The sequence below is a fragment of the Neophocaena asiaeorientalis genome, unplaced genomic scaffold (assembly GCF_003031525.2).
Source record: "Neophocaena asiaeorientalis asiaeorientalis breed wild unplaced genomic scaffold, Neophocaena_asiaeorientalis_V1.1 scaffold241, whole genome shotgun sequence".
Classification (NCBI taxonomy): domain Eukaryota; kingdom Metazoa; phylum Chordata; class Mammalia; order Artiodactyla; family Phocoenidae; genus Neophocaena; species Neophocaena asiaeorientalis.
In genome coordinates, this window is record NW_020172287.1 from 868,559 (window position 1) to 888,506 (window position 19,948).

The 19,948-nt window shown below is 37.7% G+C and overlaps 2 protein-coding genes across 3 annotated transcripts in view; both read right to left on the reverse strand.

Moving 5' to 3' along the window:
- MAML1 (mastermind like transcriptional coactivator 1) overlaps nucleotides 1-457 on the reverse strand; it is a 46,471-nt gene extending 46,014 nt beyond the window's left edge. Inside the window, 1 exon segment of the mRNA XM_024765042.1 lies at nucleotides 329-457. Within this exon segment, the coding sequence (XP_024620810.1) occupies nucleotides 329-457 (129 nt within the window).
- A 1,341-nt stretch (nucleotides 458-1,798) lies between these two features.
- CANX (calnexin) overlaps nucleotides 1,799-19,948 on the reverse strand; it is a 31,857-nt gene continuing 13,707 nt past the window's right edge. For both annotated transcript variants that reach the window (XM_024764931.1, XM_024764938.1), the window contains exons 2-15: nucleotides 16,812-16,988; nucleotides 16,462-16,535; nucleotides 15,952-16,010; nucleotides 15,258-15,399; nucleotides 14,738-14,819; nucleotides 14,040-14,232; nucleotides 12,392-12,581; nucleotides 10,014-10,127; nucleotides 9,547-9,703; nucleotides 8,206-8,421; nucleotides 7,186-7,305; nucleotides 6,170-6,296; nucleotides 5,905-5,984; nucleotides 1,799-4,133 (exon numbers count right to left, since the gene is read on the reverse strand). In XM_024764931.1, coding sequence (XP_024620699.1) covers nucleotides 4,080-4,133; nucleotides 5,905-5,984; nucleotides 6,170-6,296; nucleotides 7,186-7,305; nucleotides 8,206-8,421; nucleotides 9,547-9,703; nucleotides 10,014-10,127; nucleotides 12,392-12,581; nucleotides 14,040-14,232; nucleotides 14,738-14,819; nucleotides 15,258-15,399; nucleotides 15,952-16,010; nucleotides 16,462-16,535; nucleotides 16,812-16,985 — 1,782 coding nt within the window. In that variant the 5' untranslated portion in view covers nucleotides 16,986-16,988 and the 3' untranslated portion in view covers nucleotides 1,799-4,079. The remainder of the gene's footprint in view (nucleotides 4,134-5,904; nucleotides 5,985-6,169; nucleotides 6,297-7,185; nucleotides 7,306-8,205; nucleotides 8,422-9,546; nucleotides 9,704-10,013; nucleotides 10,128-12,391; nucleotides 12,582-14,039; nucleotides 14,233-14,737; nucleotides 14,820-15,257; nucleotides 15,400-15,951; nucleotides 16,011-16,461; nucleotides 16,536-16,811; nucleotides 16,989-19,948) is intronic.

Here is a 19,948-nt window from a genome sequence, read left to right on the forward strand (position 1 = left end):
CGGCCCAACCCAGGCAGTCGCTCGCTGCCCACCTCAGGCCTCGGCCTGTCCCCGCCGCCCCGGCCCCATTGTTTTCCGCGTCGCCGCCGCCGCCGCCATCTTAAAATTGTTTTCAGGGCTCTCGGAAAAGGGCGGGGCTCCGGCAGGCGAAAGCGGCGTCACAGCTGATGAACAGGGACTGCGGCCAAACAGAGAAGGAAGAGCGGGCCGCCCGAGGGGCGGGGCCTAGCACGCCAGAGGCGCGCTAGGGCTGCTCCCGTGCGCAGTTTAAAAGGAACTCTCAAGTGAGGCGGAGGGAAGCAGGTGGGCGGGCTTCAGTCCTCCTCACCCATGTAAGTGACCGACAAGAGCCGGCTCTAAACGCCGCCTCACGCGGACAGGCCCTTCCGGGTCCGCCGCGGAAAGACAGGCAGTCGGCGCGGCGTAACCCGCTAGATCCAGATGCTCCCGGCACCATAGCGCTTCATAATTTTATTCCTCCTGTAGCTTCTTAAATGGGGTTTTGATAAGTTAAAAAGTATCCAGGGTTTTTCAGTGTCAGCTGTTTTCGTTCGACCTCACGGCTCACATTCAGCCTCACAATTGGTAAGAATTGTACACGGGTGAGGTGAAGAGGTTTCTTCTCGCGCTGTTCTGAATCGAGACTATATAATCTTCCCTTATATAAATTTTGAACAAATTTCAGAAGTTCAATTACTACAACAACAAAAGCCCTAGCAGACAGGAAGAAGAGGATGTGAAGGAGTCTAGCTCCTTTTCTGGTGTGTGTGTGGGGGGTAGAACTGCAAAGGATGATGCTTCAGTAAAAAAAACAGGGAGCCTGGCCTGCAAGCTTTACATTTAAAAGATGGTCTGTTAGGTAAAACTGAATCTCAACAAAATACAACTAAAGACAATTACACTCTAGTATTATACCTAGTAGGCAAAGGGAGTGGGAGACTGTAGGGGAAAAAACAGGAGCAATGAAACTACAGACCGTCTCTGTTGGGCCAAGACAAACTAGAGACAGGTATTGGCACCCTAACTGCTAAAAAGTTAACAGGAGGTGCCAAAAGGCTGCACAATGAGAGACACCATAAACAGCTCAAACTTTGGTACAGTAACTTATTACTAGGCCAATGAAAATGTTTTATTTTAAAATCAGAAGAAAAAATTGAGTCCTTATTCAAATAGTACTTGTTCTTATACAAATGCAGTAAAAAATACAAGTTGCCCACCAAGGCAATCTCATGAACGCCATAACATAGTCTTGCTTTTACCATTCTTCAAACAAATTTTACACCAGAATTAAATAAATTTCTTTTCTAATGGGAAAGATAATTGTAACTAGGAGCAGTACATTTTGGGTACTCTTCAGTAAGCAATTCAAAAGCCTAATAATACTGCATAAAAAAGTTATGGCCTAATGTTCAAAAATATCCCTGAAATATGTAGGAATATATAAAAGATGGAGTCTGATTCTGAACAAAGATTTATTTTCTAATAAATGTTTAAAAGTCAAATGGTTCCCATAAATCTCAAAGAATAATCTACAAATTACCATTCCCTTTCTGAGCTGCTAAACCTATTATAGAACTGAAATACTGAACCCCAATCCAGCAGGAAAAGGATGCAAAGCCTACTTTGAATTATATTCAAATCCACGTGGTGAGATGTAGTAATTATTTCACCATCCATAATAGTTTCTGCAATATTAGAAAATTTCATGTAGTAGTCAATTAAAGGAAGATCAACCCACTATTGAACCAGTAAAACACACAAATTGAAGGTTATTATGAAAGAAGGTCAGTCAAAAGCAGATGCTTAACACAGGGCTTTAATGTAATACCATTTAGTAACGCAACAATTGGAGAAAAATGAAGAGTATTTTATGGATGAGAGAAACTGAGGAACACATCTGATGGAGTGGGCATTTTACAACAATGGGACAAATAACCAGCATGTAAAATCATAATGTAAGTGCCTTCTAAAGAGCTGAATACTGCTGCTGGTCATTCATTAATGTGTCAGACTTCTAATCAGAAGGCTGCACCTTCAACAAAGAGTGAAAAGAAAACCAAGAAATGACTCTTTGTTTTGTCTTTCTTTTTTTGGACAAACGTTGCTAAATTACCCTTGGAAAGGCAAATGAACAGTCTACTGATTTATACTTGTTATTCCACAGCTCAGCTGGAAGAAACCGTGATGTCAATGGAGGGTAAAGAAGGCAGATTTCTGGAAATGCAATGATCCCACACACTTGCTTCAAGGAGAAACCTGCAGACATATTTTCAGGTCTTGCTAAGTAACTGTTTATTTGCACTCAATACATTTGGGAAAGTCTGCTACATAGCTAAGGTCACTGTGACCACAGAACAACAGATGAAAAGATAAAGCACTGAACAGTAAGAAAAATGCATCCCACCCTCATAAGAATTTAAGTGAACCAGTAAAAAAACTGAAGATAAACAAAATAAACAGATACAGCCTTCATCTTTTATGAATATACTTCCTCCCCAATATCTCCCCAATATAAACACTCTGGAGTGTTTATATATTCAGTGCAAGGAACAGTATCATTGGTACATTTGAAACACCTCTGAAAAAACAATAAAGCTAAAAAAAAATCTAATTCTGAATACATTTCAGTGTGGTGTAATAATGATGTTATTACACTATAGTGATGGGGGAGCGGCTCTGATAGCACCCATCTGCATTCCACATGAAAAAACAAACCTAAGATTATTTCTTAAAAATTATACAAGCCACATACTTAAAAAAAGTTTTGAACAGGACTGCTTTATCATGTAATTTAAGACAGAACTGTTACATGAACTGCAAATAAAGACTTAAAAGATTTAGCAGCTACAAAAATCAGAAAACTCATGCTAAAAGTCACTTCTCCATAAATACTTTTAGCCTGTGTTCAATTACAGTCAATTCTGAATTGGCTCGCCTCTGGATTAGACTTCTAAAGTCTTTACACGGAGTAAAAGAAATGGTAAAGATGAAGGACACTATTCTATCGTGTACTTTGACCCTGGAAAGGTGTGGGTCTGCTTAATAAAGGAAGAAACATACACATAATCACAGTAAAGCTTAACACTATGCAGAGCTTATAAGCATTTTCAGCAACGGACCGCAAGCTGTGCTGTGAAGACAATGCATAGCAGAGAAGAAAGCTGGGAATTTGGGGAAATTGAGAAGGTAAAACAGTGTCAACACAGTGAAAGATGTGATGAAAACATCTGCCTCTACTCTGGTAGCGTTCCTTAAGAAGCCACCTGCTTGAGAAGGCTGGAGCCCAGACACTCCCAGGGTGTGAAGAATGAATGCCCGAGCGCCACATTATGCCACCTCCTCCACTAACTGCAAAGCTGTCTGGGAACTGAGCTGTTCCAAAGGCAAAAGAACACACATACTTCATGGCCTAACCAACATCAAGTGAAAAGTTTTTTTCTTTTTGTATGTCTATTTTTAATACAATTTTAACAGAACCTTTATATAAATTTGGGCTTCCATCCAATCACTCTCCTCAATTTCCTTAGGAGGAACTGAATAATGGAAGCAAGCAAAACAAGATTATAACCACAAATGACTGCACTTTAAACATGATTATCAATTTTAAGGGACAAAGACACGTGAATGTTTTGTAATACCAAACTTAAAAGACAAAATCAGTTACTTCAAATTCAGCCCCCTAGCATTTTTAAAGGTTGGTGTTATTTCTGCATGGACAGATTAATATATTAAATTAAGCCAAGATTTTTAAAGACTGACAAAGTTCTATCACTCTATTTTAAAAAACAAAGATGTTTAAAAACAAAAAAATACAAGTTAGTTGCTTCATGTTACATTTCACAACCATTATGTTAAATGCTTTCTTTCTACAGAAACAGGGTCCTTTATGTCACAACTGCAATTATTTACTGCTAGATGTTTAAAATTACACGGGCTAGTGTTCAGCTGGAACCTGTTGATGGTGACTCTGAAGGTTTTCTGAGTTTCAACCTAAGATGTGCCAGGTCCTCTCCTAGGACCCACACTTTGCAGGGGAAGGGCAGGGAGAGGAAATCACAGATCAAGTTCTTAAGATTGTTTCACTCTCTTCGCGGCTTTCTGTTTCTTGGTGATCTGTTCAAAATTTCATCCTCCTGTTGGTTGAAAAAACAAGAAATTCACTATAATTAGCATATTTTTTTAAAAAGTAAAAGTTCACCAAGTTTTCAAATGAGCCAGGCTGAGTATAACCCATCTGAGGAAAAACAGGAAAAGAAAAATGATTGGAAGAAAATGCATCAAAAACAATGTTGGCTCAAAGGTGGTGGGATTGTATGTGTTCTAATTCAGTCTTTGTTTTCTAAATCTAACCTATAAGCATTTTCTTTAAAAAGGACCAGACACCAGGCTTTCACATGTTATCCTGCTTAATCCTGAATAACTACTGGCCTGTGGACACATTAGTCCCACTTTGAGGCTGAGAAAGCCTCAAAGATTCATGAGGACTAAAGGCTATCAAACCTGAGTCCCACATAAAACTCAAGACACAAACTCAGTGCTCTTTCTACTCTACACACACTTATTGTGTGAGGAAGTTTCGGGTATATAAAAACAGACTGGTCCCTACCTAAAAGAACTATGCATTCTAGTTGAGACAGAATACGTCCACTGAAAATATAAACAACATTGACCTTTATCAATAGAAGGGCAGAGTTGTGGTAGCTGTAAATGGAAACTGGGTAGTTTCCAGAAAGGATCAGAATGAAACAGCAGTGCTTAGAAAAGGGACCTTGGTAGACTATTCTCTTTCCCTCATACCTCATATCCAATCCACCAGAAAATCCAGATCAGAAGCTCACATCCTTCTCTCCTATCACCCTGCTCTGGGCCACCATATCTTGGCTGGATTATTACAGTAATCTCCTAACTAGGCTCCTTGATTCTCCCTGGTCTGTGAAAAACATAGCAGCCAGAGTAATCAGGTCTGATCACTCCTTTGCCCCAAAGCCTACAATGGCTGCCCATTTCACTAGGAGGAAAAGCCAAGCCCCTACAACAGCCTAGGAGGCCTCACCTAATCTGGAGCCTTCCCCATGTTCCTTTTCTCCACCCTCTTAATCTACTGACCGTACTGGCCATCTAGACTACCACTTCAGGCCCTTGTACCGGCTGTTCTCTCTGCCAGGAATGCTCTTCCCATGGACATCTCCATGGCAAAGTCCTTTATCTCTTTCAAGTCTTTGCTCAAATGTCACCTCTCCACTGAGGCCTACCTACCATCTTTTAACATTACATACAACACACCCCGCCTCCAGCATTTCCAATACCTTTTCCTGTACAACTTTTATTTTTCATACCCCATTGCTTTTTAACATACTGTTCTCATTTACTTCCTTATAACGTCTACTGCTTACTGTCTGTTTCCTTCCACTAGAATTTAAGTTCCCCAGATGTAGCGTATCTTTGTCTGTCTTGTTCACTAACAATACCTGGTACACAATGGGTACTCCACAAATATTTATTGAATGAACGAAAGAATGACTCCATCAGCAAAAGGGACAAAAATTTTAGAATGCAGTGATTTGTCCAATAAATATTTTTAAGGGCACAGTGAGGAGAGGTAGATGATGACACAGAACTGTAAAATAATAACCTGAAGTTGCCATCTTAGAAAGCGTTTTGTTAGTCTTTCCTTACCTTCTATTTATTACAGAAAACCATTTTCAGCACAGAAAATACTTTTGAGATTCAGATATTTGAAATTTAATTTTTTAGTGCTAAGAATTCCACTTTTACAAAATTGGCTGTAATGGAATTTTTACTGCCACAGCCATTGAAAATTACCCTATGAAAATACTCTCTACTTAAATGTACCTTCACTGAGTTGCTTGAAACATTAAGATACACTCTTCCCGTTTCTATTACCTCTGCTTTAGGTTTCCTATCTTCCTCCTCTTGACTGACAGTGCCACCATCTTCTTCAACGTCACTTTTTTGCTTCTCTTCTAAGACAGAAGACAAAGTAAAACAACTGAGCAAAATCTTATACTTGTTTTTGGTAACTAGAAAATCAGCATTAGAACACACCTCTAGAGTCTGAAACAATCTTGACAGTAACTTGCTTATAAGGGTTTGAAACGTCTTCTTAGGATGTTGGTTTAAAGCAGATATTTTGGGGTCTACTTCTTACCAAGTTTCTCTTCACCTTCCTCCTCCTCATCTCCCTTTTCCTTTTCCTCTTCTTTTTCTTCTTCGTCCTCCTTCACATCTGGTTGAGGAGCATCAGTCTTCTTGTACTCCACAGGACTGGGCTGTTTCTGAAATATTCCCCCAAAGCATGACAGTTTTGTTCACATTTTATGTATTACGTTACCATATAATTACCGAAGGCCTATGAGCAAAGTCCTGTACAAAGGCTATATGCTGGGGTAGATACAAAGAAATGAGTAAGATGGAATTCCTGCTTGAGAGCTTCCTCTTCACTGAGCATGTGTATGGTTCAAGGTAGAAGGAACAGTAGAAGCTAAGGGGTCAGGCAGGAATGTGCAAATCTAACTAGTCAAAGGTGACTGAGGTACAGATATGCAGAATAGTGGTGGGGGGATAAGGCTGGAAAGGAAGATTGGGGATCAGGTTACAAAACATCTTGAATGCAAGGTGAAGCATAATCCTCATTTAGTAGAAGTAGAGGGTCTAAACAAAATTTTCTTTTTTTTGATTGCATATAACAAAGGCTAAAGAATAAGGCTGTATCAGCCCTACATGTGTTTTGCAGGGGAAGGGAGGGTAGGGATGCTGAGGGAAAAATGGATAATGAGAAATCAAAGACTGAATTATAAAGTATTTGAATAGAAACAGCTATGCCAGAAGGAAAAGCTAGTTTGTGCCCAGATGGCTCAGTTTTATATCTCTAAGTTGTTTTTTTCTTTTCTTTCAGAAAGCTTCTGTCAAATGTGAAGGAGAGTAATATAGTAGGCTAATACTATTAGAAACCGAGGGGCTAACAATCCTACTTCCATCTGGGCACAATAAATTGCCACTGAAAGTAGTGAACAGGGTTTCAGAAGTCAACACCAAATGTGGCCCAGTCACTACTGAGCTGCTACAAAGAAAAACCTCAGGCAATGTATCTTAGTTATTTTTAACAATATAAGAGTGAATCAAAATAAAAAAACAAAGCAAAAACAAACCAGCAACAACTCATACCTTTCCAGAACAGCAGAAGAGGATGACAAGAAATACGGGCAGAGCTACAGTCAAAATGTAGACCACCCAGAGCCATGGGCGCTCCTCGGCTGCCTCAATCATCTGCCCCACTACACCTGGCTGAAAAACAAGACAGGACTCATTTCAAGTTTTGGCTTTTGACACTAAATACAGGCTGTACTGTCCCACTGTTCAATTACTGCATGGCACTACTCAGGCACCTTTTTCAGAGGATTCAAGCCTAGATGTTCACACAATGTAAAAAGGAAATAAGAGAAACATTTCGATTTTCCTGCTCTCTTTATCATCAAGGGGATTTCCCCTTCCTAGGTGTGAAAGTTGGCTTCTTAATCACCTACAAAGGTTTCCTTAACCTCAGGGGCCAGTGAATGAAGAATTTCTTGATCTCAATGTCTCTCCAATTCCCATCTTGGCCTTATGACCAATTATGTGAAAATTCCATTTATTGGGTAAACCAAGATTCAGTATTTAAGAGTGCATTAGCATATACCCTAAATGGCAAATTTTGTTAAATATCTTAAAAAAAATTTTTTTTAAATTGGAGTATAGTTGATTTATAATGTTGTGTTAGTTTCTGCTGTACAGCAAAGTGAGTTAATTATACATATATCCACTCTTTTTAGAGTCTATTCCCATATAGGCCATTACAGAATAGAATTGAATAGAGTTCCCTGTGCAATACAGTAGGTTCTTTTTAGATATCTATTTTATACATAGTAGTGTGTATATGTCAATCCCTGTTAAATGTATCTTAACACAATTAAAAAAAAAATACCCTACACATACCACAAATACGGACTCTAAAGCCATTATATTGGCCTAATGAAATCATGTCCAAAGCCCCAGTATTTTGTCTTTAGCAGACAAAGGTCACACTTTCTATGCCAACATCCCCCAAAAAGGGAAAAGACAAATCTTAGAAGATAGCTTTTCACAACAGAAGCAATTAGTTACCTGTAATAAAAGACATAAATGCACAATAAACAAGCAAGCACAAACCTCAGCAGCCCCATCCGCAGCTTTCTTCAGACCCCATCCATCATTGGCCCAATCGTCAACTACTCTTCTATCACCAGAAACAATAAAGTTGTCAAAAAAAATGTCTGAGGTCATAGACCACAGTTCTAAACCAATAGCACTAAAAGGAGTCATCTTGAAAGGCTCCAGATCTTCAAAGAAATCTGGATTTGGTATTTTCCGGGGTTTCCAGATTCCCTAGAGAAAAATATTTTAAAAAATCATTTCAGATAATGATCACCACAAATTTATGGTGAACCTAAATAAGAATTAAGATGAATTCTGCATTACCTGCGAGTTAAGTGCTGACTTTGTAAAACTTAAGTAACAGGAAGAAAACAATAAATGCTACTGATGCCTCTAAGACATCTGGACTCCAGCTACTTTCCATTTCATCCATGACCTTGATCCAAACACCTTGCTCTACCTGGCACATTCCAACAGCCTCCACTCTTATCAACTAACTGCTGGTAGGAGTGGGAGCATAAATCAGTACAGACTCCTTCAGTGGTGATTTAAAATGTACACAATCTTCAACCAGATATTTCACCTCAGATAACTACCTAGAGAAATAGTTACCACATATACTCAGACATTTACAAGGAAAATTACTGCAGCAAGGACTCTAAAAGCAAAAATGGCAATTCACCTAAATGGCCATCAACAAAACAGCTAAAGCGCAATTTTTACCTTATCTTATTGCTTGCACAAGTACATTTAAAAACAGAAAAGTATATACATAGTAGATACATAGAGATACAGACCTACACTTTACATTTTGAAGTGTGACAGAGTAGAAATTAATGATTTTAAATAATTTGACTAGAACAGAAACAGAAGTGAGACCAGGGTCTGAGTTGTTACATTTCCATAGTAAACTTAAAGCTTTAAAATATCACCACCTGTATTACCATCTCATTTGAGCCTCACAGTCTTTTTATAGTTGAAGATACTGAGGTCAAGCAATGAGCTGACTTGTGTTCCCTGACTTGTGGTCAGGGAACCAACTCCCATCATAATCCTCTAACCACCCTACCACAGAGATTGCCAAGTTGGATCCACATGGTAGCAGGGTGCCCAAACCACAAGTTTTCCATTTTTTGTTTGCTTTTAAACACAAGTTACAAAGCAATTATGAAAGTTCTTTCTAGTTTCTAGGTTTACCTTTTCAACACTTAACACATAAGTTTTCTCTCAATTTTGAAGTTTACTTTGTTTTCAATTCAATAGTTTGAATACAGGGGATCAACCTGGCAGCCTCACTATAGACAAAACTTCTATCTGAACACAAAGAGATCTATGAAACCACAGAGAGGTACAAACCTGGTAGTTAGGATTGTCAATCATGGGCGGCTTCCATTTGCCCTTATAATTAGGGTTGTCAATCATAGGTCGCTGCCAGACACCACACCCAGGAGCCGACTCACACTTAGGGTTGGCAATCTGAGGAGCCTCCCATTCTCCATCCATATCTTCATCCCTGTGGAGATACAAACAAACTACAAATGGGTTCTGCAGGACTGTGCAGGACTGTGAAAAGCTGCCCCAGGGCTTCCCTGAAATCCTGCAGAAATACTTTCACAATGTCGTACTACAGAGCATCATCTTGTTTCCACATTTCCAGTAGTAAGGGTTTTTCATGACAGATGCATTTAAAAAAAGAGATGAAAATGTAATCAATTTAGTTTGTTGAGCTCTACACTTAAATTTGAGCAGTTAGCTGTATTTAAATATTAACTTTTACTTCAATAAAAAAGCAGGCAATTTCAAAAGTTAACTAAAGCTCATACCAATCCTCTGGCTTCTCTGCATCTGGGTCAGGTACATATTCAGGTTCATCATCTAACCAGCCTTCAGGCTTTGTGGCTTCTTCATCTGGAATCTTAGCAGGGGCATCTTCATCCCTTAAACACAAAAGAAAAAGCCAATTACTGACAACATTTGGCCGGAGAATCACAATGTGGTCCCACTTTGTGAATCTTAAACAGGGCAATCTAAAAATATGTAGGCCTTACTTAATCAAAAAACTTAAAATAGTTCCTCCTATAAATATCTAAAATCATATACAAGGGCCTAGTATGCAGAATTTATAAAGAACTCTTACAACCTAATAATAAAAAGACAACTCAATTTAAAAACCAGCAAAGGATTGAATAGACATTTCTTCAGACATAGAAATGCCCAATAAGCACATGAAAATATGTTCAACATCATTAGCCATCAGAGAAATGCAAATCAAAACCACAATAAGATACCACTTCATACCCAGTAGGATGGCTATAATAAAAAAACTGATAAAACTAAGTACTGGCAAGGATGTGGAGAAAATGAAACCCTCATACATTGATTGTGAGCAAGTAAAATGGTACAGCCACTTTGGAAAACAGTTTGGCAGTCCCTCAAAAAGTTAAACATCATTACCATATGACCCAACAATTCCACTCCTAGGAATATACCCAAGAGAAATGAAAATGCATATTCACCCAAAAACCTATACATGAATGTTCATAGCAGCATTATTCATAATCACAGCCAAAAAAGGGAAACACCCTAAAGGTCAATCAAATAAGGAATGGATAAATAAAATGTGGTATTATCCACACAATGGAACAGTCTTCAGTCATAAAAAGGAATGAAGTACTAATCCATGCTTCAACATGGATGAGTCTTAAAAACATTATGCTGAGCAAAAGAAGCTAGACACAAAGGACCACATATTATATTATTCTATATCTAGAATGGGCAAATCCACAGAGACAGAAGGCAGATTAGTGGTTGCCAGGGGCTGGTGGAAGGGAGAAATACGGAGTAACTGCTTCATGGGTATGGGCTTCTTTTTGGGTGATAAAAATGTTCTGGAATTAGACAGTGGTGATGGTTGCACAACACTGCAAACATACTGTAAAACCACTGAACTGTACACTTTAAAGGGTGGATTTTTAGCATGTGAATTATGACTCAAACAGTTACTCTTAAAAGTTCATCAAGAAGTACCTAATTTCAAAGCTTTATGCAGTTATTGTTAGAGCCACTTTAGCTGGTAAGCAGAGACATCTTCTATTCTTGGTCAGGATTATGCTTGGTTTTGAAATTTGCTAGTTTAAAATTGTGTAAGAACTTAAACTTGTATATCATTCAGCTGATCTTTCAAGCTGAACATTCACTTCTCCACCCCCAAAATAAAACAGCTAGTTAAGGAATACAATACTGAACAAGGCTGAGTCGAAATATACAAATAAACTCACCTACTACACCAGTGCAGCATAAAAGTATCAACTAGAATTTAACTGTGAAGCCTAAGAGGATACTTACAAGTGGAAGATCAATTTTATCACTTCTCTTTGTTCACTTCCTGACATTTCCAAAAGTCACCATACCAGAGTTCAAAGATGGTCACATACAAGAGTACAACCCACCTGTTTTCTTTTCTTACCACTCTCCAATTTGCACCTTATGTAAAAGGCTACTCAATTTCCCTCACACGTGTTAAGCTCACTCCTATTCCTCTACTTTTGCACATGATATTCTCCTTCAACCAGGGAATACCATTTTCCATCTTCACCAGTTAGTTAACTCTTGCCCACTCCAAGAAACTACTGAAGTTAGGTATACCTGGTGCTCTGGTCACAAGTAACACATATTAGACCATTCACCCCATGCATGCCAACTTCAAGTGCCTGTCTCACAACTAGACTGGGAGTTGTGTAGGCAGCTGGTGTGCTTGTGGTTTTGTATTCCAGTGCTTAACACAGAGCAGAGATCTCCTGAGTATTGTTTAAATAGGAAAAAGGTTATTTTTCAAATTAAAATTTACAATTTTAGGACTCCAGCTTTAAATGTGAATTCATAGAAGCATTGGAAAGGCCAGGCCGAAAGATCCGAGGTTCTGCCACAAACCAACCGTGTCACCACAGGCAAACTCTATCATCAGTTTCAGCATTTGGTGGCTTGTAAAATGGTATGAGGCAGCCCAGATGATCACGATGGCCCTAGTAATCACTAGGTGGTCACTACTATTTTCAGCTATAGTAGTCTACATTTTTCCTAACATTTAGACTGCATCACAGATTATCCAAATTATCAGATTTCAACCACCATTCAATTGTTCAAGCCAAATGGAATGTATGAAATGCTCCACTGCATTCAAAGACAGGTCCCAAAGACTCACCAGTCATCTGGCTTGACAGCATCAGGATCTGGTATTTTTGGTCTTTCATCCCAATCTTCAGGCTTCCGGTCTTCTGGGTCCTCAATTTCACGTGAAGGATTTACAGGAGGAGTCATGTCATTTAACAGATTCCCACTGTTTACAACAGACTGGTCCACTAATATTTCAAAACTATTATCTGGATTCAAGACTGAAAAAATTAAATGCAATTTAAAAAAGTTAATTAGCCACTCATTCCCAAGCTCTCTTTACCACAACACAAACAATCATATTTCTAACAGAAAGCAGAAGTATGGAGTAAAGACCTTGGGCGTTAGAACATGGTCATGGAGCCTTAGGCAAGTTAGCACGCTTTTTCCTTATCTGTAAGTCGTAAATGTTAGTTCTTCAGGTTTTTAGGAATTAGAACAAATGACAGGTAAAATTTTTACACACCAAAAGATTCCACGTATGAACATTAAAAACATCAAAAAAAACAAAGGTACATAAACTAATGCAATATTGGTTTGACACAAATGGTTACACACCAGTCAACAGGCAAATAAGTTTATTTATTATAACTGTCCCCCAAGAGAAAAGGCCCATTTCCTCATTTTTTGAGTTGGTATTACCACTATGTTGCCCAAATTTCAAATTACACAAAATTTCAATTACATGTGGTTTATTAAACCACATGTCTACTCAGATTGTACTTTTGGAATCCAGTGAAGAATGCAAACATAATTTTAAATCCATAAAGGTATCTTAAGTGTGAATTATGCTAAAGCCTGGATCCTACATCTAAATGCCTAACAGGCAACTGACTAGGTCACAGCACATCCACAGTACTATGGAAAATGACAGAGTACTATGCTGCTATCCTCAATGACAATGAAGGTTATCAATGTTATCAGTGATATCTACTCTCACAGAAAGATTCTCATGCTTTTGTGAAGAGAAAAAGTGAAATATAGCATACTTAACTTCTAATAAAAATTACATGTGTCTATACATATATACATGTTTATTCACATATAGCCAAATACATCACAGTGTTGATATTTCAGATAATTTTAAATGTTTTCTTTTTGCTTTCTTTTTCCTTTTAAATTCCTATGCTGAATATATATTACTTTTGTTATAAAGAAGAAAGGTTATTGCATTCTTTAGGAAAAGAGGCATGTCTATATGTGATCTCAAAGCAGCAGGAAAAACTTCATTAAATAAAAAGACCCATTCCAATGTCCAAATGATTAAACTCAACTGTCTAGGTGTTGGAGCATCCAAACAAGTTCAACTAGAAGATACTTTGAAAAAAACTGTACACATATTTCTATTGTATGTCCTATAACTTAACATCCCATCAACAAGAAAATAAACAAAGGGAGGAAATGAAGGGTGAGGATCAAGCAAAGAAGCTCTTTATGGGACACACAAGCTTATTCTTAAAATTGTTTCAAACCCTAGCTCTCAATTCAACCTAAGGAAGAGACATTTTAGTGCTGAGAAATTAAGTTCTTCTCATAACTAAGATATTAAGTCAACAGAGATTCTTTTTTTTTTTTTTTTTTAACAGAGATTCTTATTTGCAGGCTTACAATCTTTAAATTAAATGGATGATAAATGTGTAGTGCTATAAAAACCAAAATTTATTAATAGTTTTTCTTACTTAATGTATAAAGATGTGTTTTCTTATCAGTAAAATAGGTCTTCAGATCTGCATCTGGCCTCTTAGCATGCTTTTCTTCATATACACCCGTTTTGGGGTTTTTGTGGCGAAAGATGAAGTGCAATTTATAGTCCTCTCCACATTTATCTGGACCAAACATAATCGTGTAAGGGGTCTTGTCGTGGAACTGATCCTTCAGAAACAAAAATGGATTAAGTAACTCAAAGTGTTGAAAAGCAACCTTTCAAAAGTGTGATATGTCCTCTTATAAAATCCCAAATAGTGTCCTATTAAAGGAAAAGTTTATTCATTTATGAGGTTTGTACAGATACCAGTGAAAAGGAATAACCAGAAATTACCGGGAAATTTTACATGAGAATATATGAAAGTGCTTAAAAACACAAAATAATGCATATACCTAGATAGTTACTGCTTCTTTCATAAAACAAAGAAATAAGTTTGCTAAAACTAAAAATTACACAGGACAGAAACCAAGGATAAAACAAAACAGCTTTGAAATTTACATTTCAAATAAAAAGCACAGAAATGTCAAGGTCAGTATTTCCAGCCTCCAAAATATTTCAACAGCAGGAAAAATGGCCTTATTTTCACTGGTCTTAGAAAATTTTCTTTCCTTTTCTCTGAGATTCTTAAAAGGTAACTGTGGGAGGCCACATAAAGAAATAGGAAGTACCTACCAGGTTGAGCTCTGGGGTTTTGGAAAGTAGTTTCACATAGGCACCACCACATTCTATTCCATTTTGGAAATTAACCTCATACCTAATTTCAGAGAGAAAGGCAGAGACCAGAGGGCATTTTGAAAGATCAAGTTTCTTAATTTATTTCCCTTTCCCCCACTTTGGTCACATGTTTTATCACAGGTCATATGTGAAGATTCCATCTTCTATTGTTATACTTACCCAATCCCCCAAAATTAAATAAGTAAAAGAAAATTAAATCTTAATGCAGATTCCCAGTAAATACTGTTTGCAAAATCCAGAAGTTCATTTGCTATCAGTAGGAAAAATAGCTGATTTATTTCAAAATAATTTACTGGGCATGAAAAAAATTTTACATTACAGGATGCTTAAATACATCCTAAAATTCCTACTGTAGCATGTAATTATTCTCATAATTTTTTTTTACATAGAGTAATAGTTTTATAATATAATGTCTTCACTTCCTAGAAAGGGTCTATCAAGCAATTGTTTCACTCACTGAATAATGAGAGGCTTGGTATCAAAGATGAAGGGCTTGTTCAGTTTAGCAGAGATAGCATGATGCTTGGCTCGAGACATCAATACAAGTCCTTTATCGCCTGGAAGTTTTGTTTCCTTCATTTCATCTACCTCCCATTTTCCTGCAAGACAACAAAAAAGGTCCCACTCCCTAATTAGACCTCTGAAGATCCTGAAATCGTAACAAACAAAACTCCAAGTTGTGCAAATCCATCATACTGACAAATGTTTAACATGTTCCATTTACCTCTGAGAGCTGGTCTATAAATATCAAACACACATAATTGACAAATGTTAGGATATGGTTTTTAAAAACCTATAGCACATTCATTCTACCAATGCCTAGAAAAGACCTTCCATTTCCAAAATACCATGGGTAATACCATGGGTAATACCATGGGTAATAAATCTCCTTCCATTTTATGGTGTAAAAATAAACATTAAACAAGTCTAACCCTATAAAATACAATAGAACACACAAAGAAAGCAAACTTCCAGTGAAAGATCTTAAAATGTATACATACTCTTTTTTTTTTTTTTTTTTCACGGACTCTCAACCACTGCGCCACCAGGGAAGCCCTATACATACTCCTATTAAACTAGTCTTGAGAGATACTATGGAAATACATCAAACCTCAATCTGCTATTATATCTAAATCAAATGCAACTCTCACCATCATATTTGGCAATTTCGTCATCAGTGTCATCTTTCTTGGCTTTGGATAAAATCCACCTGTAATTAAGACATACCCCTAAGTTAAGATTCAAATTATAGTTGGCCTGTAAAAAGAAACAATGTAAACAATAATAAAAATAGGAACTATCCAGCTCTTCTTAGCTTACCTAACCACTCTACTTTCAAATTTTAAATGTCATTCAAGTAGTGATAATATATTGTACTCAACTCAAAAATCTGTAAGAAAAAGTACCAAACCCATGAAATAATTTCACCTTTTAAGACTCAAGAGAAAACAACTTTCTCAAAGAACAAAATACAGGGTGAAGGGAAAAGAAATGGAAGCAAGAACCACATGTTCTAAATCACTATTTTCCTAAAAGGGATGAAAGATATAAAATAGTTAAACATTTCACTATATAAAATAATATCCAAAAAGGAATATACTATTCCATCTTATTTATATGATGTCTGCCTCTAAGATTTTTTCCCCCTAAGAAACACTTACCCTGACAGAGTTCCTCTGTCAAAGCAATCAGCAAAATACACTTCCCCTGTTGGAACTGGAGCTTTGTAGGTGACCTGTGTTAAATATAAAAATGAATTAAGAATTGAAATATTCAGCAACACTCCTTTCTCAGTAGGATCTATTCTCTTGATTTGTTTTCAAACTTTCATAGCTGGCCCTTGAATTCAATCCATATAACTTATCTTTGGGACAATATAACAAAGGCTGACAGAGAGATCAATAAAAATTTTAGCAAATTTTGCTTTCCCTGTGATAAGGATCCAAAATTTACCTTCATCCTTTGGTTATCTCAAGAGGCAAAATGAATAGATTCAAAGACCACTTCAAACCTTTGGAGATGGAGGAGTGCTGGTATCTGCTTTCGGTTTTGAGTCTTCTACCTCTTCAATGACATCATCAAGGTCATCCTCAATGTCAATCACATCATCTTCATGTCCATCATGAGCCTGAACAAGAGCAGTTCCAAGGACCAGTAACACACACAGCAACCACTTCCCTTCCATGATCTAAATATAAAAAAGGGTACAGTTAAATGCATCACCTCCTTTTAAAAAAATTTTGTAAGACCACTAACCCCTCTTATTTGTTTTTGTTTTTTTTTCTTTGCCGTACGCGGGCCTCTCACTGTTGTGGCCTCTCCCGTTGCAGAGCACAGGCTCCGGACGCACAGGCTCAGCGGCCATGGCTCACGGGCCCAGCCACTCCGCGGCATGTGGGATCTTCCCAGACCGGGGCACAAACCCGTGTCCCCTGCATCGGCAGGCGGACTCTCAACCACTGTGCCACCAGGGAAGCCCTAACCCCTCTCTTATTTAAAATTAAGGCTTTCAAATCAGAACTTCATTGTAGTTCACTTTACAGATAAAGAAAGTGAATCCAGAATGATAAAGCGGTTTTCCTAAAATCAGTTAGTTAAAAGATTCAATTTCAATAAAAATTTCAAAATAAAACTCAAACATAAACAGGTGTCCCCATATAGAATATCATGTTGGCTACACAAATTTATGGTGTTCAGATACAATTTCAAACTAAATTCCTGCATTTGTAAAGAGCTCTACAATGGACAAAGCCCCTTTTACAGGTTACTTTAAATGAGTTAAAACATTACAATGAAGTAACAGAGGAGCTAACTAGTCTCACATTAAACACTTAATTTAGATGCTGCTCCTCTTGTCCAAAGACCATCAAGTGTAGATATGGTTGTAAATTAGTGTTTTAAGACTCAACGAAAAAATATATTAAACCACAGACCAGCTATTTTTACCTCTTATTTTCTAAGCCTGTAAGTGCCTTATGTATTGTATTAGGCAGTCATGAATGGTAGTCGGTCCTTTTCCCAAAACCGCAGACCTAAAGATATAAAAACTGAGCCACATGGATGCACAAAAATATTTGGTAGTGGGTAGTATAGAGTTTCAATTCTGCAAGACGAAAAGAGCTCTCTCTGGAGATGGATGGAGGTGAAAGCTGCACAACAATGAGAATGTACTTAATGCCACTGAACTTAATAATGGTTAATATGGTAAGTCTTATGATAAGCGTTTTTACTACAATACAAAAGATTTTAGGGGCTTCCCTAGTGGCGCAGTGGTTAAGAATCCGCCTGCCAATGCAGGAGACACGGGTTTGAGCCTTGGTCCAGGGAGATCCCACACGCCATGGAGCAACTCAGCTTGTGCGCCACAACTACTGAGCCTGTGTGCCACAACTACTGAAGCCCACGTGCCTAGAGCCCGTGCTCTTCAACAAGAGAAGCCACTGCAATGAGAAGCCCACGCACCACAACGAAGAGTAGCCCCTGCTTGCCACAACTAGAGAAAGCCCGCACGCAGCAACGAAGACCCAACACAGCCAAAAATAAATAAATAAATAATAAATAATTTTTTTAATTTAAAAAAAGGAAATAGCTTAATTTTTTTTGGTGTCTTATACATCAACTTATTCCAATGCTGAATTTGATGCCTAATTCCTTATAAACTCTATAATCCTTTAAAGTGAGTAACAGTATGTAGAACTAGATTTTCACATATCATTTGGTGGTATTTGTTTTATTTATATATCTTGGGTACTGTTTTCACAAAATGGAAGAAGGTAAAGTTCACTGGATTCCTAAATGCTTAGCATTTAGGCAGTGCAGAAAATAAAAGTGCTAAAAAAAAAAAAAGTGCTAAATAAAATCATTGATAATGTTTCCTAGGACTGGTATTAGTTTTTAGGAGAAACTCTCAATGTCAACATTCTGCTCTAGTTTCTAATATACTAGGAATATCAGTAATTTCATTTATTCACTGGAAAGGCCTCTATTCTCTAATATCAAAATAATATACAATGGCACAGCAACATTGCTTTGATTTACAACTACAAGGGATTCTCTAAAACTAAACAGGTTGATTCAACACTTTTATCTAAATCAACACTATACAACTCCCAAGTCCTCACAGAAACAATGCTATAAATGGTAGCTGGGTTCCCAGGGATAAGCTACAAAACCAAATTAGCCCAAAACATAGCTAAAACAATATATGCATACAATTGTTAAAACTTTTTAAAAGACAAAATGTGGTAAGCCTAGTAGTAATTAAATGAAGCAAAAAACCAGTGGATTAATCAGGACTAAGTACTGATGCTGGAACATCGCTGCTCAAGGAAAAGCTAATCAGGGAGATGAGCTAACTACTTACCTTTTAAAAAGGTAAGACTGATTTTTTTTCCCCAATAATTTTTAATTTGTTGATACATTACTGTTGTGGGCTTAACTGTGCCCCCCTCCCCCCATTCACATGTTGAAGTCCTAACTCCCAATGTAATATTTGGAGATAGGACCTTTAGGGAAGTAATTAAGGTTAAAAGAGGTCATAAGGCCTAATCCGATAGGCCTGGAATCTATATAAGATGAAGAGAGCCAGAAGTCCCTGTGCACATAAGTCCATGTGAGAGGACACAACAAGATGGTGGCCCTCTGCAAGCCGAGGAGAAAGTCCACACCAGAAACCAACTCTGCCAATGCCCTGATCATGGACTTCCATACTCCAGACTGTGAGATAATAAATTTCTGTTGTTTAAGCCACCCAGCCTGTGGTACTGTTACGGCAGTCCAAGCAGACTAATACAACTGTCCTTAGGTTAAGCTTAATTTTATATAAGGCAGTGCTTCTCAAACTTTAGCATGCATCAGGGGGCTTTTTAAAACAAATCACGGGCTTCCCTGGTGGCGCAGTGGTTAAGAATCTGCCTGCTGGGGGTGGGGTAGTGGTGGTGGTGGTGGTGGGATGAATTGGGAGATTGGGATTGACATATATACACTAATATGTATAAAATGGATAACTAATAAGAACCTGCTACATAAGAAAATAAATAAAATTCAAAAAGAGAAATCCGCCTGCCAATGCAGGGGACACGGGTTTGAGCCTTGGTCCAGGAAGATCCTACATGCCGTGGAGCAACTAAGCCCGTGCGCCACAACTAT